General features: G+C 42.7%; 1 protein-coding gene across 3 annotated transcripts in view; it reads right to left on the bottom strand.

The window, feature by feature from the left end:
- USP49 (ubiquitin specific peptidase 49) overlaps positions 1 to 27,286 on the bottom strand; it is an 86,798-nt gene that overhangs the window by 16,895 nt on the left and 42,617 nt on the right. For 2 of the 3 annotated variants that reach the window (XR_011358914.1, XM_069946003.1), the window contains exons 4-7: positions 22,622 to 22,826; positions 12,416 to 12,524; positions 10,509 to 10,711; positions 9,773 to 10,007 (exon numbers count right to left, since the gene is read on the bottom strand). Coding sequence is in view for 2 of the 3 variants with exons in the window: in XM_069946003.1 (XP_069802104.1) it covers positions 9,787 to 10,007; positions 10,509 to 10,711; positions 12,416 to 12,524; positions 22,622 to 22,826 (738 nt within the window). In the remaining variant the exon portion in view is untranslated. Of the gene's footprint in view, positions 1 to 9,721; positions 10,008 to 10,508; positions 10,712 to 12,415; positions 12,525 to 22,621; positions 22,827 to 27,286 lie in introns of those variants that run through there. The other variant, XM_069946001.1, reaches the window with a different exon arrangement.

The raw sequence follows: 27,286 nt of genomic DNA, 5'->3' as shown, positions 1-27,286 counted from the left end.
GCTTCCCATACAAACTACAGGCCAGGGATCTGTATTGGATTTCACTGTGGATCCGCCCTATGTGTTTATACCCTAAGGGTATGTTCACACTGAGTAAGACAGTATGAATTCCGCCTGTCAGAGCGTGCGCTCCTCCGCAGCCGCCGCTTTCTGCTCAAAGAAGTTACCCTCTCATTCATTCACAGCAGGTCACCGAGCATGGCGGGATTCGCCACGAAATTTTGCCTTATTTGCTCAGTGTGAACATACCCTAAAGGAGAAGTTTAACTCTCCTCTAGTGTTGGATCATCACTCTGGGACCTCTGCCGGGCTCGGATAACTTCTTTCAGCCAACACTATGACCCGATTGATTGCCTGCTCGGCCAATCAGTGACTGAGCATGTAATCCATCAGCCAGGAAGGCATTTCCCCCCCTAGTGACATTATCAGGACTTGCCTTCTGACTGGGGTCCAGGAGCTGGTGTAGCAGCAAGGGCACAAGGAGAGGCAAGTTAGGATTGGATTCTGTATTATGTAGTTATTTTTCCCCCGCCGGCTGCCAAGTCAAAAAAAAAAGACCAGACTTTTCCTTTTAAATGCTGTGGTCAGTATGAGGTTCCAATCACACGGAGCAAAACAGGAGGAATTATCCGCCACGGAATCCTGCCAGCCTCCCTGTCATAATGACAGTCTATGGGAGATTCACACGCCTCCTGTCTCCGCATTGAAGAAAGAACATGTTCATTCTTCAGCGCTGAGAGAGGAGGCGCGTGAGCTTCCCATAGACTGTCATTATGACAGGAAAGCTGGTGCTATGTGAACGGAGCCTAACTGTAGCAATCTTAATGGAGTGAGCTTCCTCTGTCCTCAAGAACCAGTATGGGGTACTGATAGTAAGCAAAGGCCTCAGAATAAGCTCTGTATGTAGACCGAGTGATTAGCAATACCAGTCTTAGGGCCCTATTACACCAACAGATTATCTGACAGTTTTTTGTTTTTTTTAGAGCCAAAGCCAGGACTGGATTTGAAAAGAGGAAAAAAAAAAAAAAAATCAGTCTTATGACCTGTTCCCTGTTTATAGTCCATTCCTAGTTTTGGCTCAAAAAAAAATCTATACCAATAAATTGTGGCTTTTGTCTGTATCTAGACAATCGACCCGGCAGAACGTTTCTGTGTTTTTATGGGGAGAGGTAAGCTGCAGCCAGACAGCTCGGGCAACAGTATCTGAGAACAAAGGGGTTGTAGTAAAATTTTATTACACCTGACCCCCAGATCCACAGACATGTCTCAGAAGTTCACCATTCACTTTATACTGAAGGCAGGCCCCACCACTGATAAGTGTATGGGGACCTTTAGACTTGTGTTCACTCTATATATAGGGGGAGGGGGGAGCAGTACACAATGGACAAGGAAATAAGTGACAAAATGCAAAAAAAACTGCACAAAAGTCAAACAATCTTATTAGACTGAATATTTATTAACCTTTTTAGGAGTTGGGTCAATATTGTACAAAATAAAAATGAATACAATTTTGTGCCAGCACGTATGGGATCTGGTTTTGGACAGTCTCCTGAGTTTGTCAGGTGAAGAGAGCAGCAACAGGAAGGTACCACTCCCTTGTAGTACTACCATGTTAATACAGGGAAGAAAATCAAAGACGCCGAAGATTAACCACAATGTCCCCCATCAAAAGTGTAAAAAAAAAAAAACTCAAAACTGGAGAAGTCTGGTCCTCTATACATCCTACCATAATATTACAAAATAGGCAAGTTGTACAAAAGACCAGCGACAGACGAGGAAGATTCAAATTTCTGACTTTAAACTACTGTCTCTGGGAAGGAAATGGATAATCCCATGTACATTGTCCTAGGGTACAGAACAAGTGTTTGTGGGTCACACCAGGCAAGAAGTAGCAGTTGTTTATATCGTGGTAAAAACAGAAGGTCCGATAAGGCCACCCTCAAAAAATGAACATCTGTAATAAAAAAAAAATATCAAAAGAACAACAAAAAAAAAAAAAAAGCTTCAAACTCCCCAGAAAACATCCAGCTACGGTTTAAGGAGTAAATTATATTTGACAAAACAAATGTGCATTTTTATAGCGATCTCATTATTTAAGGCCAAATGAAAGTGCAAAACTGCTCTAGGAGTTAACTTTGGATTATCCATCATTCAGATCGAGTCATGTAACGCTTCTAAAGGCTCACACATAGCATTCTCTATACGGACCGGATAAGGAATGAAGAAGCAGCAATTGTTGCTCCTGACTATTGGTAACAAGAGTGTATAAGAGGGAAACGATCACACAAAGAGGAAAAACTAGGGCTTCCACTTTTACATAAGGGTTTCTGAATTCCAAAGCTGAATGGCTAAAACATATAGGGGGAGGATTTCTCAAACATGATGTAAAGTGAAACTGGCTCAATTGCCCCTAGCAACCAATCAGATTCCACCTTTCATTTTAGAGTCTGTGAGGAATGAATGATGGGATCTGATTGGTTGCTAGGGGCAACTGAGCCAGTTTCACTTTACATCATGTTGGATAAATCTCCCCCATAATGTTTTACTATGGAACCCAAATCAAATCTGGTATTAAAATACACCTCTGGAGCTTTGCAATGTAGATTATTGGCAGAAACCTTCCTTCTTAGCTCCAGCAGAACAGACAGCCTAGACCAGGGGTAGGGAACCTTGGGAGCTGTAGTTTTACAACAGCTGGAGAGTCATCATGCCTGGAGAGCCAAAGCCAAGGTACCCTACCCTAGCCTAGCCACACTGACTAATAGACACAGGGCTCTGTCCTCTGTTTGAATTCACAGAAAGTCTTTTAGGAAATTCATGTAAATGCCTGTAAATCTCGGTCACTAGGTGCCTCACTTCCCTGCAAACTACTTTCCACTACCTGTTGAGAGTTTAGTCTCCAGCAGCAGACAAGCCAATACGGAAGCATGTAATGGTGTTATGCAGGCAAGAGAGAGACCCTGGCTGTGAACATGGAATGAGGAATGGATTGATTTAACACTCAAGGTTCCAGGCAGCTATCACTTGTGTTAGCACATGTATTCTTACTAAGTACACAGCAATCCGTGGCTATAGCCCACAAGATTGCACGCAAAACTGATCATCAATATGTAGCCATAAAAGTTGCAGTGCAGCCCCGGCCTAGAGAAACTCACTATAAAAGTGAGGAACTTTCAGACCCACAAATTTCTATAACAAATCTCCAGTGTGTAAATATAACCCTAGGGTATGTTCACGGTACAGAATCAGCGCAGAATTTTGGCCTGTCCCATTGCTTCAATAGGATGTCCCATGCACACTCCACCATCCGCCCAAAGAATTGATTCCACACTAATTCCGTAGCACGAACATAACCTAACACTGAGATGTGGTACACCGCATGGGATTTTGTGCTGCTGGAAACAAAAACTTGTCGGAAGAAAAAGAGCAAATTCTGTTGAAAACAGGTGATTTACCAACCACATGTGCTGGAAGTTTGTTTCAAGAAGGGCAGGGTGGCAAATTGGACCAAAAATTCAAATCTCAACTTTTAAAAACTAAAAGGGCCCCACATGCGTCCGCCCGCCGTTAAAATAATTGACATGTCAATTCTTTAAGCGGAGGGAGCAGAGGCGTGCGGGGCCTCCCACTGATACACTGAGGCAAGGGATTCCATTTTAATCTCAATTTTGTTTCTCGGCTAAACAAGCTAATAGAAATACCAAAATATATTTTTTACAAAAGGGAGTGAAAGTCGTTCATGAATATATCTTCAGCCCAATCATCAGAACGGTCCCTTTTAATACTGTTAAGAAGACAGAGGCAAAGGCAACATTTATCACCTATCCATAGGACAGATGATATATGTAATACTGAAGGGAGAGGTCTGACCACCAGTACAGTCACGATTCTTGTAACTGGTCCTATCTGAAGTGAACGTCAGTCATCTGGGACAGTCTTATAGGCAGACATGGCTGACAGACATGGGGGTCTCTCACACCACTGATGGCAATGGTAACAATCTACTTTACCCCTCCCCAACCCTTACCATATAGGTTGGCATGGACTTGATGGGCAAAATATTGACACAGGCCCAGAAGCCCAGCGGATGTTGGCTACTATCTGTATCACACTGACATGTACAATAATTCAGCATGTCAGCTTTACAATGTAGTGGTATATGGCAATATTAAGTACAACTTGTCCCTCATACAGCTTTGTCAGTGGAAACATAAAAAACATTATGGGTAGAAGGTGGCGTAAAATGTATGCAGAAAGTAGTAGTGTGTGTGTGTGTGTGTGTGTTGGGAGGGTCAGGAAGGCTTAAAAATGCAGTAAATGATGCCAGATGCCAAAATTGATGAATTTTGGTCACAATTTTTGTTTCTTTAACATCATTTATCAAGTGGGATTAATATTCTTATATTTCAAAAACTGACAATTGTGCATTTACCATGTGTTTTTTTTTTATTTAAAAAAAATGGACAGAAGGGGGATGATTAGAATTTTTATTACAGTTCTACTAATACTGAAAAAATTCTATCATACTTTTTAAGTCCTCAAGGGGATTTCTAAAGTGTCTTTCGAAAGTATTCACCCATCTTGGCTTTTTACCTAATTTTGTTACATTACAACCTGTGTTTTAGCTGCAAAAAAGAAAAGGAACAGCGCACGGTGCACATAGCGTGATACTGCAGAGCTGGATTTGTGTGTATCTATGAATAGGTGTTGCTCACCTTGGGGGGTCGCGCTACGAGCCCGACACCGCCTGATGCTTTGTAGAAGTTTTGCTCTTTCCGCTTGCTGCCCGTCCGAGGATCCGAAGAAATCGGTCAGGAAATCAAAGTGAGGATTCACTCATCGGAGGCAGGATGTGTGGAGTACTCGAACGTCTGGCGCAGAGCGGCTTGTTCGCAGGGTTCAAGATGAACCATAGGAGTTGTAGTACAAGATTCTCCCACTTCTTTATTGTAATGACGTAAAAAACAATAATACATTTCGAGGTGCAACCCTCTTCATCAGATAATTAAAAACATGCATACATGCCCTACATTCATAGGACTATGAATGTAGGGCATGTATGCATGTTTTTAATTATCTGATGAAGAGGGTTGCACCTCGAAACGTATTATTGTTTTTTACGTCATTACAATAAAGAAGTGGGAGAATCTTGTACTACAACTCCTATGCTTCATCTTGAACCCTGTGAACAAGCCGCTCTGCGCCAGACGTCCCAGTACTCACAACATCCTGCCTCCGATGAGTGAATCTTCACTTTGAACCTGTGTTTTAACATTTAAACAATTGGGGTCCCTAAAAATCTTCCAGTGCAACCAATTTCCTTCAAAAGTCACATGCTAAGTAAAATAAAGTGTGCAATCTAAGTCACATGGTCTACACTAATTTTCTGAAAGACCCCACAAACTGCAGCAACATTAAGCAAGAGGAACCACTAGCTAAACACCATGAAGACCAAGGAGATCTCCAAACAAGTCGGGGACAAAGTTGTTGAGAAGTCAAGGCTGGGCTTTAATAATTATAATAATTAAAAAAAAAATAATAATAATAATAAAATCTGTGATGATTCCCTAGAGCACCAATAAATCAACTATCGTCAAATGGAAAAAACACGGTGCCACAACAAACCTGCCAAGAGAGGGGGCCCACCAAAACTCCCAGACCGGCAGCATGGAGACCAAAGAACCTTTAGAGGAGACCAGAATGTAAATTTTTATCTACCAAGAAAGACTATGTCTGGCACAAAACAAACACATCTCATCCCCACAAGGACAGCTGTTTCCCAGCCTCCCCCTCACTTCTTGTCTGTTTCTTATCAGGCAAAGTCGTATACATTACAGAGGAGCAAAGTGAAGACAGGTTTGCTGAGTCCATTATAACATATGGAGGGGCCCAAGATAATAAGTGAGCAGGAAGAACAAGCAGCTGTACATTTTGCAGACTGTCTGGGCACATTAAACACTGTATTTACAGGTCAGAAAGGTCAGTGCTCATCTGGGAGCTTGGTGAAAGATTGCAGGATGATGTACTGTGCTGGGATGACTTTTCTCCTCTCTGTGCTCACTCAACCCCCTCCATAGACCATAATAAACACAAAAAGCCTGCTTCTTCTGAAGTGCGGGGAAGAGGCAGCTTTTTGAGTACAGAAGGAAACTCTTTTGCTTAAAGACTCTGTACCCACAATCTGACCCCCCCAAACCAGATAGCTGCTTTTAATCCAAGATCTGTCCTGGGGTCCGTTCGGCAAGTGATGCAGTTATTGTCATAAAAATTAATTTTAAAATTGCAGAGCTGTGCCCTACGGGCGTATCTGGGCCCTAACTTTGCACCACCCCCTCCGTCCCTCCTCCCCACCCTCTTCATCATAAGAAATGACACTGGAACATTTACTTCTGTTTGAACATTGCACAGGTGTCTTAATGATCCAGCCCATGTGCTGTGGTAACACAGGTGGGGAATAGGAAGCAATCTGCCTAGAGCATTCCTAATGATGAGGAGGGAGGGAGGGGTGGTGCAAAGTTAGGGGACAGATACACCCGTAGGGCACGGAGCTGCAATTTTAAAAGTAATGTTTTATAACAATAACTGCATCACCTGCCAAACGGACTGCAGGACAGATCTTGGATTAAAAGCTGCTATCCGAAGGTACAAGCGGTTTGGGGGGTCAGTAGAGATGCTCGAGTCGATCCGAACCCGAACTTTCAGCATTTGATTAGCGGTGGCTGCTGAACTTGGATAAAGCCCTAAGGCTATGTGGAAAACATGGATATAGTCATTGGCTGTATCCATGTTTTCCAGAGAACCTTAGAGCTTTATCAAAGTTCAGCAGCCACCACTAATCAAATGCTGAACGTTCGGGTTCGGATCGACTCGAACCTGAACCCGGTTCGCTCATCTCTAGGATTGTGGGTACAGAGTCACTTTAATAAAACATATTACAGAATTTCTTAAAAGTTTTTGTGGAGAAAAACAATTATAGAGCAGCGCTCATCCAACAATAATAATGATGGGTAGACTCACCGGGTGATTGTGGGTGTAGCAAAGCACCCACATCACCTCAAGCCACGTCAGGGTATAGGTCACTTGTCCATCCGGACATCCAATCATGGAGGGTGCAGGTACGATAGCCCGATTGCAGATAAACCACATCGGTAAAGATAAGGATAAGGCAAAACAGCAACCGGAGAGAGCAGAGTCACATGGATCTACAGGGGGATGACGTTCACGTATATGGCATTGTATATATTCTTGCTATGCCTGCATTGTTGTAAATCCTTGGCTTGAGAGAGGTGGCCACTATGCCACTGAAAAGCGTCGCCTGAATTTAAAGTACTTCACTTTGGAATCTCACCCTGTATGTAGTGATCATTGCTGTTTGGCTTTCTTGGAGGAAGATGAGATACTAGTGATCTGTCCCCCATATGGAGTAAGTACTAGCTGAATTGGTTTCATTGCACCTTTTGGTTCACTTGAGCGCTGGTTTTTCTTTTTTTGCCTTATCCTTATCTTAAAGTTCTTGTACTAGTGATACTTACTGTCATTTAAATGTCACTTTGCAGAAATCAATAACATGAGAATGTATTGTAATGGCCTAGTCACAGCCCAGACCTTAATCTAATTGAGCATCTGTAGTTAGACTTGAGGATTGCTGTTTAAGGAGATGGAACATTTTGAGGAATGAGGAAAATCCCAGTTAGATGATCTGGCGAGCTCAGCGACTGCAGCTGTAATTACCATAAGAAGTACAAAGTACTGACTGAGGGAGTGAATAGTTCTGCACAATGATATTTTCTCTTATTTTTGTCCTTCACAATAAAAAGAAAAACAAAAAGAAGTTCAAAGCTGTCTGCGTGTTCTTTACATGAAATGATGGGAAATCCCAAGAAAATTATTTTAATTCCAGGTTGTGAGGTAGCAAAATGCAAAGAATTGCTAAGGGGGTGAATAGTTTTGCTTACTCTATTCGATGCATTGCTATTCAGAAAGCAATGGCCTGCAGTCACAACAGACCACTTCTCCCTGTCCAATATTAGCCCTGCCCATATGCGTGGGGATTAAATTAAATTCACAATTCTGATGAAAATCAGGATCCTGAAAGACTCAAACAGCGGATGGATTTGAGTAATTGTCCAGTCCTAGTTCCAAACATCTAAAAGGGTTTAAAATCAGAATCAACATGAGAAAATATGGCAAGTAACCTCAGCCTGTTCCCCCTTGTTCTTGCAATGAGCATTGCAGTATAGATGACTGTGGAAGAGCAACGTGTGGTTTTTATTTTAAAACTTAAGGTGCACTTTAAGAGTATAAGAAAACCTCTCTGATCGTGTAGTCACTTTTACATTCTTAATTTTTACAATTTTGCCTTTCAAGAAAGATCTGGGCACATTTTGTTTTGCTAATATAGTTAAAATGTAGTGGTCATGTAGAGTGCTTCTTTAAGAATCTCCTGTCTGCATGGACTACACACCTTTCTGCCATGGTAAAACAGAATTAAAACCTTTGGAAGTCGCACACTTTTAGCAAAATTACATTGGATTTAACCAGATAAATCCCCCCCCCCCCTTGCTGAGGAGCAGATGACAGCTATGGATTACTATTAGATGCAATAGAACATTCTCTGCACCTGCTCTTCTGCAATCCTACTAATGAAGTCATTTCAAACATTGCAGAACCAAGTGAAATGCTAGATTTAATTATTAAAGTAGGCCCATAAATCTGGAGAAAAGTACTTCCCTTCCCTTATGGTTCTTTTACCCGTGAAGATAAATCACTTAAGCGTGTGTTTGAAGATCATATAGCGATTGTTTGGGGTTTGAAACAACTGTTTACACGACTAGGTAACTTGCTCCAAAAATGTGTAATTTCGATTGCTTTAAATGGAAACTATCAGCAGGTTAGACAAATCTAACCTGCTAATATGTCCTTATTGCACAGGAGACGAGGAGGAAGGCATGTGGTCTTACCTTCCTCCTCGCTGCCGTTCCGATGCAGTTAGTCCTGTGAGACAGTTAGGAGCACTGCCCGCCCCCATAGCGTTGATCTGGCCTGCCCCAGCCAACCTGCTGCATTCATGATCATTAGAAAGGGGCCAGCCATGATGGATCGGCACTATGGGGGTGGGCAGTCCTCCTAATGGTCTCACCGGACAGTGAAGCACACGACTAACTGCAATGGAACACGCCGAGGAGGAGGGTAAGAGACATACTAAAAGAGACATACCTTCCTCCTCTGCTTCTCCTGTGCAATAAGGACAGATCAGCAGGTTAGAGTTGTGTAACCTGATAGTTCCCTTTTAATACAGTTCAACAGATCGTTCATGCCTTCAAGGCCAACCCACACACGAGGGTGAATCTGCGAACTGTTTAAAAGAACTCCTCATCTGTGAAATATCAGAGAACGACCAGGGACGATTTTAGGACATGTTGAAGGATCACAATTGACGATTTATCGCTCATCATTTGATCGGTAGCTGTATTTACATCAGCGAATAATCGCTAAATTTCAATTGCTGACAGACATATTTGAACGATAATCGCTACGTGTAAAAGGACCATTACACAGAGACACATAGAAGACTCCTTCCTCCTCTTTGCTGGGTTTCTGAAATAAGGGCAGAATGGTCACCTTGCCACCTTGTCTTCTGTTGCTACTCTGACAAGATGAATATAAAACACAGCTAAGAATCAGTCTACAGATTTAAAAACATCCCATTGCCCCCCCCCCCCCAAAAAAAAAATAAAAAAAAATAATTATAATAAAAAGACCAAAAATGCACCAGTGCTCTTGGTGTCAGGGTATAGTTATCCGCCTGCCACGCTCCTGGGGACTGGATGGAGCCTGAGGTGATAAGAGGAGATCAGCAATCCCTGGTTCACTCTGCGCGTTGCTGCTTTGCACACCATTCTGTGGATTACTCCGCTGAGTGTAGAAAAGGATGTAGGCCTGTGTCCTGCACACTTCCTCAACAGAGCACATGTTCAGTTTGGAATCATTGCAATGAACCCAAAATCCTAAAGAGATTAAAAAAAATAAATAATAATAATTAAATAAATGAACACATAAGCACAGTGCTGTGCAAACGACTTATATAAATCGACAGACTGATAATCGGGCAGTTAGGGATGTCCATGCAGCCCTTGCCCAAACACCTGATACCTTACCCGTCTTCCCTCCTGTGCTACGCAGCTTCCAAGTCCCGCCAACATCCTGTCAGCTGACAGGCAGCACAGATGCTGCAGCCACCAGGAAGCTGCGGAGCACAGGAGAGAAGACCAGGAGCGGGGAGAGGTATAGTATCAAGTGTTTGGGCAATCGTCAGCAGTGCATCGCTATTACACGTAGCGATGCGTGGTCGGATAAATGATGTCATCGGCTGATTCGACCGATTATCGCTCGGTGTAATAGGGGCCTGAGAAGGCTTCCAAAAACAGAAGTGTTAATAGATTATTATCAATTAACAAAATGCAAAGTGAATGAAAAGAAGAGAAATGCCAATGCAGTGGCGTGCTTACCACCCTCTGTGTTGTAGCAGTATGCGGTGTAGTGTCCAGAACCAAAGCCTTTACCATGATGCATTACTACTGCAGACAAGTCATACAGATAGCTTCCGGGATCAGAGGGTGACAATGAACCTCTGCAGTATGGTTCCATGTTCAACACTTGGTCAAAGAAAACATGAACTCCAATTTTCTCACGGTGATTGCGGCCAGACCACCTGTATAAGGAGATTACATATAGAAATGGTATAAAATTGTATGAGCAAGAATAGACTCAAATGTTTCTGATACACAAACGCTTACACAAAAGGCTTAAAGAGACTCTGTCAGCAGGTTTATGCTGCCATTCTGAGGGTATGTATCACTTACACTGTTCTGTGCAACTGATCCAGAGATCTCCTGAATAATCCTGAGTCCCTGTAGTCCTGGATATTCATTCATGAGAAGCTGAAAACTCCGCCCACCAGCTGCTGATTGGCAGTTATCTATCCATGAAGTGGGGTGAGGGGTGCGGCAAGAATCCTATTCTCTTGCACATTAGGAGGACGGCTGAACAGAATGATGTAAGTAACACTCCGATCTGTTCAGCATTTCTGTCACTAGTTTAGGCTGCCCTTATTTAAGGCAGAATAAACCTAGTGACCGATGCCCTTTTAGGATCAGTCTGTTGATGACTGGTTGCTATGGGAAACACATAGGGGGGATTTATCAAACTGGTGTAAAAGTAGAATTGCTCCTAGCAACCAATTAGATTTCACCATTCATTTTCCAAAGGAAAAGTGGAATCTGATTGGTTGCTAGGGGGCAACTAAGACAATTCTATTTTACACTAGTTTGATAAATCTCCCCCATAGTTCTCAGTTCTCCTTTTAGACAGTTCTGAAAAATCTGCTCCACAATGTTCTGTAAATTAAACACCCTAAAGTCACTTATTAGGGAATCAATAGGCATTTTACCTCTCCAGACTCTTTCCCCAGTATATCTCCAAACTGGCCCCAAACGGTCACCAGTTCATCAGACTATTTACTCAGCCACAAAAATGTATTGATGTTTTTCAGATGTGCTCAGAGAAGATGTGCTGCCAACAGAAATGATGGCTACACAGACTATCCAGCCACTGTCCCTGCACGGACTTCCCCAGTGACTCTTCAGCAACCAACCTGCAACTATTCCTTTAATGGGCGCTGATGAACATTTGTTATTGGTAACATGAAACCTGGCCGATTACTGGCTGTTCTGGACGATAATCGATTCATGTAACAGCTTTTGTTGGAAGGCAACAATCAGCTGACATGTACAATGTGCACAGGTTCGCTGACCATCACACAGAGCAAAAGGAGCTGCGGCAGCAGACCACCAGTCTCTTCTATGGGCCACCATAGATCATCCGGGCAGCCCCTCCAGCAGTCCTCCCCGCTCGATGTTGGTGCGTGTACTAGCACAGATAGCGAGCAGGGAACAAGGAGGTGTTGACCTGACTGGTCGACTCTCTATTCCTCCTGCAGATTGGGCCATGTAATAGGGCCCTTAGTGAGTTAATATAGAAAACACAAACCCTTTTAAATGGTAAAGCTCTAGATTACGATAGGTAAAGACAGACATCTGGACAATAATGTTGGTTATACAGGAGAGTTATAAGACCAGCCAGTCATCAATGGGCTTGGCAGACACATGCATAGTGGAAGGAGGGATCGGACATGCTGAATTTCGATTTTTGCTCCCCTTGTACATGTATTCCACAAAGAGCTATTGCATGAGTAAGCCTGACCTAAAGAAAGTGAATGTGTTTTAAGTCCACAAAAGGCACTCATATCTCGGTTTTCTTTGGGCTGTGTCCAAATGAGTCCCCTAGTGCTAAGATGAAACCATATCTCTCCAGTGCTCTCTGCACACATCAAACTGCTCATAGCAAGTTCTCTTACCTAAAGCGCTTGAGGTGCAGCCGCAAGACCTGAGGTAGTCTGAATATCATCAGCTGTTTCTTGGCCTCACTCAGCACAAGGGGTTTTGGTGAGGATTTCCGCCTCCGTCCTGCAATATGAAGACAATACATTTTTTTATTTATACATAATTTTTTGTTTATAAAATGTTTACATTGTATATTCCATTATACCAATAAATGACATTCTCAAAAATTTATTCTACTAAATAAATCCACCTCATTAAAAAAAAAAAGAAGAGAAGGAATCACCATCACCATAATCTACCATTTTAAGGGGTTATCCAACATTAGAAAAACATGGGCACCTGGAGACAGCACCACTCTAGTCTCCAGGTCCAGTGCGGTTTGCAATTAACTTCCACTCACTGCAATGGAACCGAGTAGCAAAACTTGCACCCAACCTGAAGACAAGAGCGGTGCTGTCTGGAAGAAAGTGGCCATGTTTTTCTAGCATCGGAGAACCCCTTTGATCAAGATCCTTTCAAAACATATTGGTTCAATTTTTTTCCTCTCTCTAACCCCTTCCCATCAGTAATCTGTAATAGATTATATATCTATACCTATCACACACACATAAGTCCAAGAACTTTGCGGCACATCTGTGTAGTGAAAAAGTTGTGGTATTTACTTGTACATCAAAAAACAAGAGCAACGTTTCAGTCTCATCCCAAGAACTTTCTCAAGCAAAATTTAAACAGTAACTCATATCCTTTAATAGTGTGTAGCAAATCTTAATTAACACGTGATTAGAAGTGATACAAATCCGGTGCAGCAGAATTATACATAAGGTTCCACATACGGAACATAATCATACAAGATGTGAATACACATGACGTACTTAGTGCTTACTAGTGACTGTATATTCATATGTCCAAAAGTTATGAAATTTTAAAATCAAATGACTGATTCGGCTTCCACTTGTCACTGCTCGGTCAGCTGTAGATAGAAACAAACGCTGGTAGCAAATTCACAGAATGTGCCCAATCTTCAGGTATGTGGGGTAGATCTCAGAACTCCTTCTATTGAATAGCAGGTTATCCGGCTTGAGAGCCATGTACTCTCGGAGATCAAGGATGCACAGCACTCATTACAGCGAGTATCTCAATTGGGACCACACAGTGGCTCAGGAGACCCCCGATGAGGTCGCCCAAACCCATATGCTAAATGTCGATCACCCCTAAACCCCCAAATAGAAGAACTGCATAACGACAGAATCCCTTACTGTATGAAAAAGCTGTTTTTACTGACATCAGCAGTGATTTGCGGTAAGCCTCACCAAAACCAACTCTAGTAACATCAGAATAAAGCTGTGTGTGTCACTAGGTATGTCAAGTTTGTGTAAATTGTTCTGTATGGCTTTCATGTCACTGTTATGTGGGATCGCTGTATATAAGCTCATATATATGAGGTTTATTCTGATGTTACTAGAGTTGGTTTTGGTGAACAATTAATTTTCTTTTGATGATGTACTGTACATACAGAAAAGGGGCATGGCAATAAGGGCTAATGTAGCCCCCACTTTTGCTAATGAGTTTGTGGCAATGCTGGAAGAAAGGTTTGTCTATGGATCCCACCACTTCAGCAGAGTGCTGGGGTGGTGGAGATTCATAGACAATATTTGCTTCATATGGTTGGGTAATTTACAGTTTCACAATTTCCTGAACAACATTGAGGACAACATAAAATTTACCCTTACACACGCAATTCATTTTTTGGATGTTATCACAGTGTCCAATCATCAGATACAAACTGACATTTACAGAAAAACGATGGATGTGAATATGTGCCTACATTTTGCCATCCATGACCGATGGTCCGTAGTTTGCCATTCAGTCAGATGTTAAAGAGGATGTACCACCAGGTGCATCCTCTTTAAGCTGAACCCACGGATCGAACGGCGCAGTCACGGGGAAGCCGGTGCCGCAGTCCGTTTTTCGGACCGCAGCCCGGTTCCCGTGCACGGCGCCGTTCTATGCACCGGAACCCGTCGGTGCTCAAGCACTGGAGGTAGGCCGGGTCGCCCCCAGTGGGAGGGAATTCCCTCCCCTCTATGATGCGGCTCCGTTAGAATGAGACCACTTGGGATATAAGAACACGGCTGAATCAGCACAGGTATTCCATCTGGAAACTAAAACAAGACTTGCCTGTAGCCAAACATTTTTCAGAGAAAGGACATTGTGAGAAAGACCTACAATTTATGATTAGTGATTCTGTCACCTCCTCTTTTTGGGGGAGGTACTATGAGATCAATATGTTGAAGAAAAAAAAAGAGAATTACTCTGGATTCACAAGTTGAACACACTTCAGCCCAGCCTAATGGCCTTAATGCAGAATTTGAAATAACGACAAAAATGTACAAATGATAGTATGTTTATTTAGTAGGAGTTTGTCCAGCACCCTCATGATACCTACCTTGCTGACTCTGGTGTACAACTTTACTTATATCCTTTCTCTTTTTTTACAGAGCTTTATGAATATGGCGGAGGAGGCTTATCGCAAATCACTGCTGATGTCAGTAATAACAGCTTTTTCATACAGTAAGGGATTCTGTCGTTATGCAGTTCTTCTATTTGGGGGTTTAGGGGTGATCGACATTTAGCATATGGGTTTGGGCGACCTCATCAGGTGTCTCCTGAGCCACTGTGTGGTCCCAGTTGAGATACCCGCTGTAACAAGTGCTGTGCATCCTTGATCTCCGAGGGTACATGGCTCTCAACCAGATAACCTGCTATTCAATGGAAGGAGTTCTGAGATCTACCCCACATACCTGACCAAACACTGTTCAGACGTCTGCACATGCAATGCGGCTTTTTCCAACACCACGACAATCTGATGACAGATTTTCCCCTGAATAGAACACTTCACAGAGACTCTGCTATGACCGAGACAGTCCAAGTGACAGAAGTTGAAGATTGGGCACATTCTGTGAATTTGCTACCAGCGTTTGTTTCTATCTACAGCTGACCGAGCAGTGACAAGTGGAAGCCGAATCCGTTGTTTGATAAAAAAATTTCATAACTTTTGCACATATGAATATACAGTCACTAGTAAGCACTAAGTACGTCATGTGTATTCACATCTTGTATGATTATGTTCCGTATGTGGAACCTTATGTATAATTCTGCTGCACCGGATTTGTATCACTTCTAATCACGTGTTAATTAAGATTTGCTACACACTATAAAAGGATATGAGTTACTGTTTGAAGTTCTCGGGATGAGACTGAAACGTTGCACTTGTTTTTTGATGTACAAATAAATACCACACTTATTACTTGTGGCGACAGGCGGGGGTAAGTCACTTACCTCCGTCCGGTCGGATCGGCGATCTATGTATAGGGTCTGCATAGATCAGTACATGTAATCTATTGATTGCATGTGTTAGTGAAAAAAAAAAAAAGTGTAATTAAAAAAAAGAAAACTAAAAGTTGTTAAAAGTATTAAAAAAAAACCCCACACATTTACCCCCCCCCCCCAATAAAAGTTTAATATACCTCCTTGCCCATTAAAAAATATATAAAATAAATAAACATATTACATATTGTAGCGTGAGGAATTGTCAGTGAACGGCGTTAACGGAAGGAAAAAAAAACAAAACACACACACGCCAGGATTGCTGATTTTAATAAATTATACATATATACACACACACACACATATATATATATATATATATATATATATATATATATATATATATATATATATATATATATATATATATATATATATCACATAAAAGGCAATCAAAATTTTTCTGTTATACAAATAAGATAATAAAAACTAGAGATCATGGCGCAAAAAATGACACCCCAACCAGCCCTGTAGGTAAAAAAAAAAGTACTATGGCTCTTAGAAGGTGGAGAGGAACATTGTATTAATTTGACACGGACATCCGTGTATCAAAGGGTTCAAGTCTTGAAGGGTTTAATCCACTGTATATTAAAAAAACAAAACAAAACAACAACAACCCTATTTAGCTATGAGGACTCAACTCTCCTCTATTTCCAACATATACTACTAAGGGCCCTATTACACAGAGCGATAATCTGCCCATCAGGCCGATTAGCAGATTTTTGCTTTATCTAATAAAGACAACGACAGAGACAATCGACTGATCGCGGTCTTAAAAACATTTAAAAATCATTGGCTGCCGGATGCACATTGTCATGTGTAGGGTGTGTGGACGGCGGCTGATAACAGTGTAGAAATAATAAAGACTATACTCACCGATTCCTGCAGCCTTTCCCTGCTCACCATTGATGCTTCTGGCCTCTTTAGTGACAGGCCACCCAGCCAATTACTGGCCGTGTTGTCCCTTCTCGCCCAGTGATTGGCTGATCATCCTGTCACTAAAGAGATGAGGCTAGAAGCATCAACAGAGAGCGAGGAAAGGCTGCAGGAATAGGCAAGCACAGACATCGCTAACAAAATATATACACAGCCGTTATGCATGATAATCAAGCCGTATACAGGCAGTTCTAGCAGATTGGCGCTCGCTTACAGGGAAATGTCGGACCGTCTACTTCTGACTTATCATAGCAACATATTGGAAGTACATATTGTGGGGGGCGCGGTGCTGAGACCCCTGACAATCACTAGAATGAAGGGGCAGAAGCGCTTAGCCCCTTAATCTCGGCTATAACTGCAATCTACTTAATTACAATGGAGCCTATGGAACTTCCAGCTGAAAGCTCCATAGGCTCCCCTTATAATTATATTGTATTAGAAGTCTATGGAATCCATCTCCGTATAGTGGAGATGAAGGGGCAGAGCCTGTGCTGCCGAGCGCTTCTGTACCTTCATTCTAGCAATCGGCATGGGTTTTAGCATCTGGACCAGACCAATACAGACTTCTGACATGTTTCTATGACAAGTTTTTACAGATGATGGTTAAACTTTAAGACAAACAGCTGCATAAGGACATATGAACAGAGATCGAAGGGTCTTCAGGTGCAGGCCGCATTTCTGTTCAATGCTACCTATACCAGAACATCAGCAAAGAAGATTGTCAAGAGACCAAAGCAGTGTACGGGACTACATATACGGAGACACAGCGAGGTAAGCCAAGTCCCACAGTGTGGGAGAAAAAACTAATATGATCAGATCAGTGTGTATAGCAGTGAGGAGGGTGTGGTGAGTGATTACATGTAATCCTTATAGTCTGCAGAGCCTGTGTAGTGCTGGTACCTACAACAAAAGTATGATCTGATATAGCTAAAATGTGTTGGAACAGTTGCAATTCCACCTTCTTACATTTGCGGAGAGTACAGTCATGGCCAAAACTTTTGAGAATGACACAAATATTATATTTTTACATGATCTGCTGCCCTCTGGTTTTTATGTGTATTTGTCAGATGTTTTTTTACCACATACAGAAATAAAATTACAATCATATTATGAGTAACAAAAGTTTATATTGACAGCTAGAATGAGTTAATGCAGCAAGTCAATATTTGCAGTGTTTCGCCTTCTTCTTCAGGACCTCTGCAATTCTCCCTGGCTGCTCTCAATCAACTTCTGGACCAAATCCTGACTGATAGCAGTCCATTCTTGAACTTGCATTTTGTCAGAATTTGTTGGTTTTGTTTGTTTTTTTTCCACCCGTCTTTTGATGATTGACCACAAGTTCTCAATGGGATTAAGATCTGGGGAGTTTCCAGGCCATGGACCCAAAATCTCTATGTTTTGTTCCCTGAGCCATTTAGTTATCACCTTTGCTTTATGGCAAGGTGCTCCATCATGCTGGAAAAGGCATTGTTGAGCGCCAAACTGCTATTGGACAGTTGGGAGCAGTTGCTCTTGGAGGACATTCTGGTACCATTCTTTATTCATGGCTGTGTTTTTAGGTAAGACTGTCAAAAGAGAGACGATTCGCTTGGCTGAGAAGCAACCCCACACATCAATGGTTTCAGGATGCTTTACAGTTGGCATGAGACAAGACTGGTGGTAGCGCTCACCTCATCTTCTCCGAATAAGCTGTTTTCCAGATGTCCCAAACAATCGGAAAGGGGATTCATCAGAGAAAATGACTTTACCCCAGTCCTCAGCAGTCCACTCTTTGTACCTTTTGCAGAATATCAGTCTGTCCCTGATGTTTTTTTCTGGAGAGAAGTGGCTTCTTTGCTGCCCTCCTTGAGACCAGGCCTTGCTCCAAGAGTCTCCGCCTCACAGTGCGTGCAGATGCACTCACACCTGCCTGCTGCCATTCCTGAGCAAGCTCTGCACTGCTGGTAGCCCGATCCCCAAGGCTGTGGAGTCGGTAAGCCGCAGCTCCAACTCAGACTCCTGAATTTTATCAGGACCGACTGACTCCTGCATAAATGGCCTGTTATATACCAGGGGAGTAGAGATGAGCGAACCGGGTTCGGGTCGATCCGAACCCTAACGTTCGGTATTTGATTAGCGGGGGCTGCTGAACTTGGATAAAGCTCTAAGGTTGTCTGGAAAACATGGATACAGCCAATGACTATATCCATGATTTCCACATAGCCTTAGGGCTTTATCCAAGTTCAGCAGCCACCGCTCCCTAATCAAATGCCGTAAGTTCGGGTTCGGATCGACTCGAGCATGCTCCAGGTTCACTCATCTCTACAGGGGAGTTATTTATCACACTGGCTCAGCAGCTTCTCCCTAATGTCCTACATGATCATGGGTCGACTTCTGAGTAAATAAAGGAATACTGTATATAAAGCAGATTCTCCTGTGTGTGCAGTGGATGCAGCCAGTCTTCAGACTCCATGTCCTGAACTACTCACAACTAGACTAGATGGAGCAGGTGGTCTTTTCCTGCTGACAGTCTTCTATGTTTCTAACTAAATATTCACCATACTTAAAGAAACACTGCTAACAATGCCAGATACCTGTAATATAGAGGTCAGCCATAGTGATAAAGAGAGGGGTCACACATAGTGATCTAGAGAGGGGTCACACAGAGTGATCTAGAGAGGGGTCACACAGAGTGATCTAGAGAGGGGTCACACAGAGTGATATAGAGAGGGGTCACACAGAGTGATCTAGAGAGGGGTCACACAGAGTGATCTAGAGAGGGGTCACACAGAGTGATCTAGAGAGGGGTCACACAGAGTGATCTAGAGAGGGGTCACACAGAGTGATATAGAGAGGGGTCACACAGAGTGATATAGAGAGGGGTCACACAGAGTGATATAGAGAGGGGTCACACAGAGTGATATAGAGAGGGGTCACACAGAGTGATATAGAGAGGGGTCACACAGAGTGATATAGAGAGGGGTCACACAGAGTGATATAGAGAGGGGTCACACAGAGTGATATAGAGAGGGGTCACACAGAGTGATATAGAGAGGGGTCACACAGAGTGATATAGAGAGGGGTCACACAGAGTGATATAGAGAGGGGTCACACAGAGTGATATAGAGAGGGGTCACACAGAGTGATATAGAGAGGGGTCACACAGAGTGATATAGAGAGGGGTCACACAGAGTGATATAGAGAGGGGTCACACAGAGTGATATAGAGAGGGGTCACACAGAGTGATATAGAGAGGGGTCACACACAGTGATATAGAGAAGGGTCACACACAGTGATATAGAGAAGGGTCACACACAGTGATATAGAGAAGGGTCACACATAGTGATATAGAGAGGAGTCACACAGTGCTATAGAGAGGGGTCACACAGAGTGATATAGAGAGGGGTCACACAGAGTGATATAGAGAGGGGTCACACAGAGTGATATAGAGAGGGGTCACACAGAGTGATATAGAGAGAGGGGTCACTGTGAGGGCATGCAATAGAACACACTCACACACACACACACACAACCTACTGCAAGCATAGCACACACACACACACACACCCTACTGCAGCCATAGCGCGCGCACACACATGGCCATAGAACACTGAAGAAAAACCACACAATCTTCTCCCAGAGAGAAAACACAACATTTAGGAGAGAGGTTACTGCTACACTACTTATGTCTTCTCCTCCTCCTCTATATTACACAGGATATCTTCATATTACACTGCTGCTCATATACAGTCATCCAGCATCCAGGAAGAGAACAGCACAGATCTCCCCCAACACAATGGACTCTTCCAGCTCAGAAACAGGCTGCCAAATAGTGACCAACAACTTTTCCATGACCACCCTCATGTAATAGGGCCAGTGTCCTACTAGAATGTTGCTCATAATATATACTCATGAGCAAAATTTGTAAAATGCATATCAAAATTCAATTCTACTTTTTTTAAAGATTTTTTTTTAAAGCTGGTACATTTTTTTCCCGACTCCAACTCAGACTCAGATTCCAGCCAAAACTAGCTCCGACTCCAAAGCCCTGCCGATCCCACAGCTGAAACACTTTTAAGAGACGGTCCTGGCGTTTGCTGGTCTTTCTTGGGCGCCCTGGAGCCTTTTTGGCAACAATGGAACCTCTCTCTTCAAAGTTCTTGATGATGCGATAGATTGTTGACTGAGATGCAATCTCTCGAGCTGTGATACTCTTCCCTGTTAGGCCATTTTTGTGCAGTGCAATGACGACTGCACGTTTTTCTTTAGAGATAACCATGGTTAACAGAAGAGAAACAATGATGCCAAGCACCAGCCTCCTACCAGTGTCTAGTAGTGTCATTCTTACTTAGTCATAACAGATTGATCTCCAGCCCTGTCCTCATCAACACCCACACCTGTGTTAATGGAGCAATCACTGAAACGATGTTAGCTGGTCCTTTTAGGGCAGGGCTGCAATGATGTTGAAATGTGTTTTGGGGGATAAAGTTCATTTTCTAGGGCTGGTGACCCGGAATAGACTGGCGGCATGCACGGGTACCGGGCCACAGTTCAAAAATAAGGACCATGGCATCGGCATCCCTTCTGGTCTATTAATGTAAAGATCTTAACACAATGTACCTCCTGGTACATTCACTTTAAGCCTCAAAGACTCACCATGACAGCCCTCATCATTAAAGCCAACAAGCTGTACTTTGGATGCAAGATTGGTGGTCAAGACAATCGTTGTGAAAGATGTGCAGTAAATATTAGAGGTTGCATGAGAGGTTCTTCCAATTCATTACTGTCTGCTGCCTGAAGAATTTGGCAGAAACAGAAGGATTATGTGACTGACTAACTTCTGTCGTTGGGTATGTTACCACTACAGGCACATGCTGAAATTTCAAGTGGAGGCTGTGTGAAGGGCTCCACTTGAAGTCCTGCCTGTCCCGTAGACTCAATGATATTCTAAAGCTCTTTCCGCCATCCGCCCAAAGAATTGACACATTCACATCTCATGTTTTGGTGTGGGACCTAAAGAAACTATCACCCGATGATCGTGGTCATGGCTGATCATTGTCTTCATTACACGGATCGATAACTGGCCTAATTCAGCTGATTATCGCTCCGTGCAATAGGGCCCTTAGTTCAGGACTTACGTTTGTCAAAAGCAAATGCAGAGTTACTGGCTTCAAAGCTTCAAGCTTCAAGGATGGCATCTGCTGTCACCTGGCACAAAATGTTCAGTCTTTCAAAGCCGCCGTTTTTTGTTTTTTTTTTTAAACAGGATGACAACTGGGGCCTAATGGGTTGATAATCACTTTATAAGCTTCAAGAAGGTTAAGTGCAACATCTCATTGAAAGTTCATTTTCTGCATTCACATGTGGAATCTACCAATGCTAGCTTACTACTGGTAGGATAGAAAACAAGAAGGCAGAAACTCGTTGAGTGACAAGAATATATGTTAAACACTTATCAAATGAATCAAGGCTCACCTGGCCTGGTTGTGTATAGTCACAACCATCACACCATGTTCACCGTACACAGTTCCAGGGTTGATACCATACACCAATCAATAGTGCAGTCAAGTAATACATAGAATATCATAAACAGACTACCCTCTGCACAGGCCATATTGGTGCAGTAACTTTAAGTGGTCAACCCGGGTGTGTGAGATTAGGTTACTGGTGAAGCAGCTGGATGCAGGCCATGATCCATGATTTCCAAGTCTCCTTAAGGCTACATTAAACTTCATCAGCCTCTGGTAACCAAATGGTGTACGCCCAGCTGTACGATAGTGGTCATAATGTGGTCGTACTAGGTGTCCCTTGTATAGGGGTATTGGAGAGGGACACACACACACAAACACACTAGTTCTACACTAGAGACAATAGCCACTGATTTATCATGTTACGGCAAAGCACTATATGCCACTTACTGTTACACTGGTCACAAGCGTAGATTCTGCCTTCCAGCGCCTCAGTCTCTGTAAACTTGGCCAGCATTTCCGTAAGTGTGCACTCAGTAGTAGTGACTGGAGTAATCCCCTTTTCCAGACAATGATAACGCTCTGGGAATTCTAGAGACAAGTCCCAGAAAGGTTCCACTGTGTCAGACTTGTAACTACAAGTCAAGCATGTAACCTGCAAATAGATAAAAGTACAGTTGTCGTCAACATTATTGATACTCCTCAATATTAACCCCTTTAGTGACCAAACTTCCCCCCCCCCCCCCCATTCAAAAAACAATTTATTTTTTTAATTCTCGGGGTCAGTACAATTATAGCAATACTAAAATGTTTACAATTAAGTTTTAGGCAATGAAAACTTAAAAAAAAATAAAAAATTATATATTATATACACATTATATATTATATATATACATACATATACACACACACACTTTTTGGGTGGTGGAGCAAAATACAGCAATTGCAACATGGCTTTTCCTTTTACAGCATTCACATTTTTTTTTTTTATTTTATAGTTTGGGTCGTTGTGGACAAGGCAATTAGAGATGAATCTACAGTAATAACTAAGCAAAATGCTTCGTCAGCTCAGCAGTTGGCAAGTGCCGGGAAAAGCTGGATCCAGTCCTGGGAAACTGGGAGAAGTTTCCCAGGACTGGATCCAGCCTTTCCCAGCACCCAAGGAGAAGCAGCACTAAGTTAACAGGCAGCGGCCGATGAGTCGACCACCGAGCTGACAAAGCGTTTTGGTTATTACTATATATTTGCTCCTCTTTAATGGCAATACTTAATATGTAGTAAAGAGGCACATACATAGAAGGCCTCTGGCTCCTCAGGGAGCTGCAGCTATTGGCTCTTACCTACTGGTGTCTACTTTTGCTGTAACCCTATCTGTGTTGAGGTTTAGTGAAATTTAGTTTATATAAACTCTTATTGAAAGATTAAAAGTAAGGGCAAAACCAGACTAACCTGTAACTATTTAGAAATGTAGAGAAGGGAGAAGAGGGGAAGAGGTGGGGGCGCCTCCTGGTGCAATAAAAGATAGCTAGAGTGGCAAACACAGGGAAGGGAAGTGTTGCACTCACCTGGTAGAGTTGTGCTGAATTATAGGCACAACTCTATGTTAGGCATGTGGGGTAGAACACCGCAGCTCCTGCCGGGGTACGTCCAAGGAAGTCGTACAGTCAGAGGAAGAAGTAGCCGTATCGGGCTTTAGGACCATGTGGGGTCCCGGCTTGAATAGGGCGCAGATGTTCAGTAAACCACAGATTGGAGCGGTTATCTCATGAAGAGAGTATTTATTAAAAGTCACGACGCGTTTCGGCCGCCAAGTATGGGGTGGCCTTTTTCAAGTTGTACAAGACATACTGGGGAACAGGGGTTTAAATAGTGTGGACCATTGTATAAACAAAGCATCACTTCCGGAGCAACAGGAAGCAATGACTGTTGCTCCGGAAGTGATGCTTTGTTTATACAATGGTCCACACTATTTAAACCCCTGTTCCCCAGTATGTCTTGTACAACTTGAAAAAGGCCACCCCATACTTGGCGGCCGAAACGCGTCGTGACTTTTAATAAATACTCTCTTCATGAGATAACCGCTCCAATCTGTGGTTTACTGAACATCTGCGCCCTATTCAAGCCGGGACCCCACATGGTCCTAAAGCCCGATACGGCTACTTCTTCCTATTTAGAAATGTATAAACCTTTGGTCACTTTACAGTCTTTAAATGGGGGCTTTAATGTTAAACCCCTTAAACCACCATGACATACTGGTACATCATGGAGTCTTTAGGGGTGTATGGAGTGGGCTCAGGAGCCAGTCCTGCTTCATACCCAGTAAATGCTTTCAGCAGCCAGCAGCCGCCATTAATAGCTGGCTTGGGGTGATCTCCGCTGAAGGGCTATTAAGGGTGCTGTGAACCAATTTTTTTTTCTTTCAAATGAACTGGTGTCAGAAATTTGTAATTTTCTTCTATTAAAAAATCTCAGGAGAACAGGAGAGGTTTTCTATGGGGATTTCTTACTGCTCTGGACAGTTCCTGACATGGACAGAGGTGGCAGCAGGGAGCACTGTGTCAGACTAGAAATAATACACCACCTCCTGCAGGACATACAGCAGCTGATAAGTACTGGAAGACTGGAGTTTTTAACCTCTTAACGACACATGACGGGTATACCCGTCATGCAGCCGTAAAGGGTAAACAGAGAGGGCTCCCAGCATGAGCCCCCTCTGCAGCCCGTGGTCCCCGGTTGCTATGTGCAGCCAGGGACCACGGGTATTAGCCGGCGCGGGCCGATCGTCGCGGCCGGCTAATTAACTATTTAAATGCAGCTGTCAAAGAGGACAGCTGCATTTGAAGAGTGTATGTGGCCCCTCTCCCTGGTGTCTAGTGGGGGATCTCCCCTCCGCGTCGCTCCGACGCTGATCCAGTCTCGGCAATCTATTTAGATTTAGGTCTGCAGCATACCATTATAATAGAACCATGATCTGATGGATCATTGCTCTATTATATACACAGCATTGATCTCAATGGGAGATCAGTGCTGTGTATATAGAAGTCCCCCCCAGGGGGCTTCTAACTACTGTATGTGAAAATAGAAAAAAGTGTTTTTATTAATAAAAAAAATCCCCTCCCCTAATAAAAGTATGAATCACCGCCCTTTTCCCATTTTACAAATAAAAATTTTTTTAAAAAAAAAAATCAATAAACAAACATGTTTTGTATCACCGCGTGCGTAATCGCCCCAACTATTAAGTTATAACATTCCTGATCTCGCACGGTAAACAGTGTAAGCGCAAAAAAATCCCAAAGTGCAAAATTGCGCATTTTTGGTTGCATCAAATCCAGAAAAATTGTAATAAAAAGTGATCAAAAAGTCGCATATGAGCAATCAAGGTACCGATAGAAAGAACACATCATGGCGCAAAAACTGACACCTGACACAGCCCCATAGACCAAAGGATAAAAACGCTATAAGCATGGGAATGGAGCGATTTTAAAGGAACATATATTCGGTAACAATGGTTTGAATTTTTTACAGGCCATCAGATAATATAAAAGTTACACGTTACATATCCTTGTAATCGTAACGACTTGAGGAACATATATAACAAGTTTTTCCATAGGACACACGGCGTAAAAATGAAGATTTGCCCCCCCCCCCCCCCAAAGAAAAAGAATTGTGGGGTTTTTTTTCAATTTCACTGCGCATATAATTTTTTTCTGGTTTCACAGCATATTTTATGGAACAATTCAGCCTGTCATTGCAAAGTACAATTAGTGACACAAAAAATAAGGGCTCATGTGGGTCTGTAGGTGTAAAAATGCAAGTGCTAGGGCCTATTAAGCACAAAAAATGAAAACCCAAACCGAAAATTAGCCCGGTCCTTAAGGGGTTAATAGAAGTTAATTACAAATCTTTGGCACCAGTTGATTTAAAAGAAAAGAAATTCTGGTGCACAACCTTTTTAACTATTTAACCCCTAGACGACCCTGGACGTAGGGTTACGTCATGGAAGTCTGTCCCCAGACGACCCATGACGTAACCTTACGTCATGGGTGTTATTCCCGCTATGAAGCGTGCTTCATAGCAGGTGGGGGCCGGCTGCAGTGAGCAGCCGGGACCTCACCGGTAATGACACGCTGCAGCGATCGCCGCGTGTCATTAACCCCTTAAACGCCGCGATCGCGGCGCGACCGCGGCGTTTAAGTGTAAGTGACAGGGGGAGTCCCCTGTCACTTACCGATCTGGACCCCCGCAGTGTGACTGCGGGGGTCCCGATCGTTGAAACGGACTGCCGGAGGTCTCTTACCTGCCTCCGTGCGGTCCGATCGGCGATCTGCTACACTGAGCCTGCACAGGCAGGCTCAATGAGCAGATCGCCGATAACACTGATCAATGCTGTGCCTATGGCATAGCAATGATCAGTGTGGAAATCAAAGTAATGTATGTAAAAGTCCCCCAAAGGGACTTCAAAAGTGTAAAAAAAAAAAAAAGTTCAAAACACTAACACACTACCCTGAAACCCCTCCCCCAATAAAAGTCTAAATCACTCCCCTTTCCCATTATATAAATAAAACATATAAAAATGAATAAATAGATAAACATATAATATACCATAGCGTGCGTAATTGTCCGATCTATTAAAATATAACAAGCGTCATTGCGACCGGTAAACGGCGTACACGAAAAGAGGGAAAAAAGTGCGCAGATTACCGATTTTATGTTACATTATATATTAAAAAAAAATCTATAAAAAGTGATCAAAACGTCCAATCTTCACAAATATGGTATTAATAAAAACTAGAGATCATGGCGGAAAAAATGACACCCCATACAGCCCCATAGGTGAAAAAATAAAACCGTTATAAGCGTCACAATAGGCCCATTTTATTAATATTTAATTGCCAAAAAAAAGGATTTCATAAAAAAAAATATATATAACATTAGAGAATCTGTGTAACCTGCATATGGTTGTGTTCGGACTGACCTATAGAATAATAGTATCATGTCGCTGTTACCATATAGTGCATTACGTAGACACAGGAACCCCCCAAACGTTACCATATTGCATTCTTATTTACAATTTCACCTATTTATATCTTCATAAATAATATATTTGGAATTCCA

The sequence above is a fragment of the Dendropsophus ebraccatus genome, chromosome 11, assembly GCF_027789765.1.
Source record: "Dendropsophus ebraccatus isolate aDenEbr1 chromosome 11, aDenEbr1.pat, whole genome shotgun sequence".
NCBI lineage: Eukaryota > Metazoa > Chordata > Amphibia > Anura > Hylidae > Dendropsophus > Dendropsophus ebraccatus.
The sequence above is the reverse complement of the archived record's forward strand: the minus strand, read 5'-3'. Positions and strand labels throughout refer to the sequence as shown.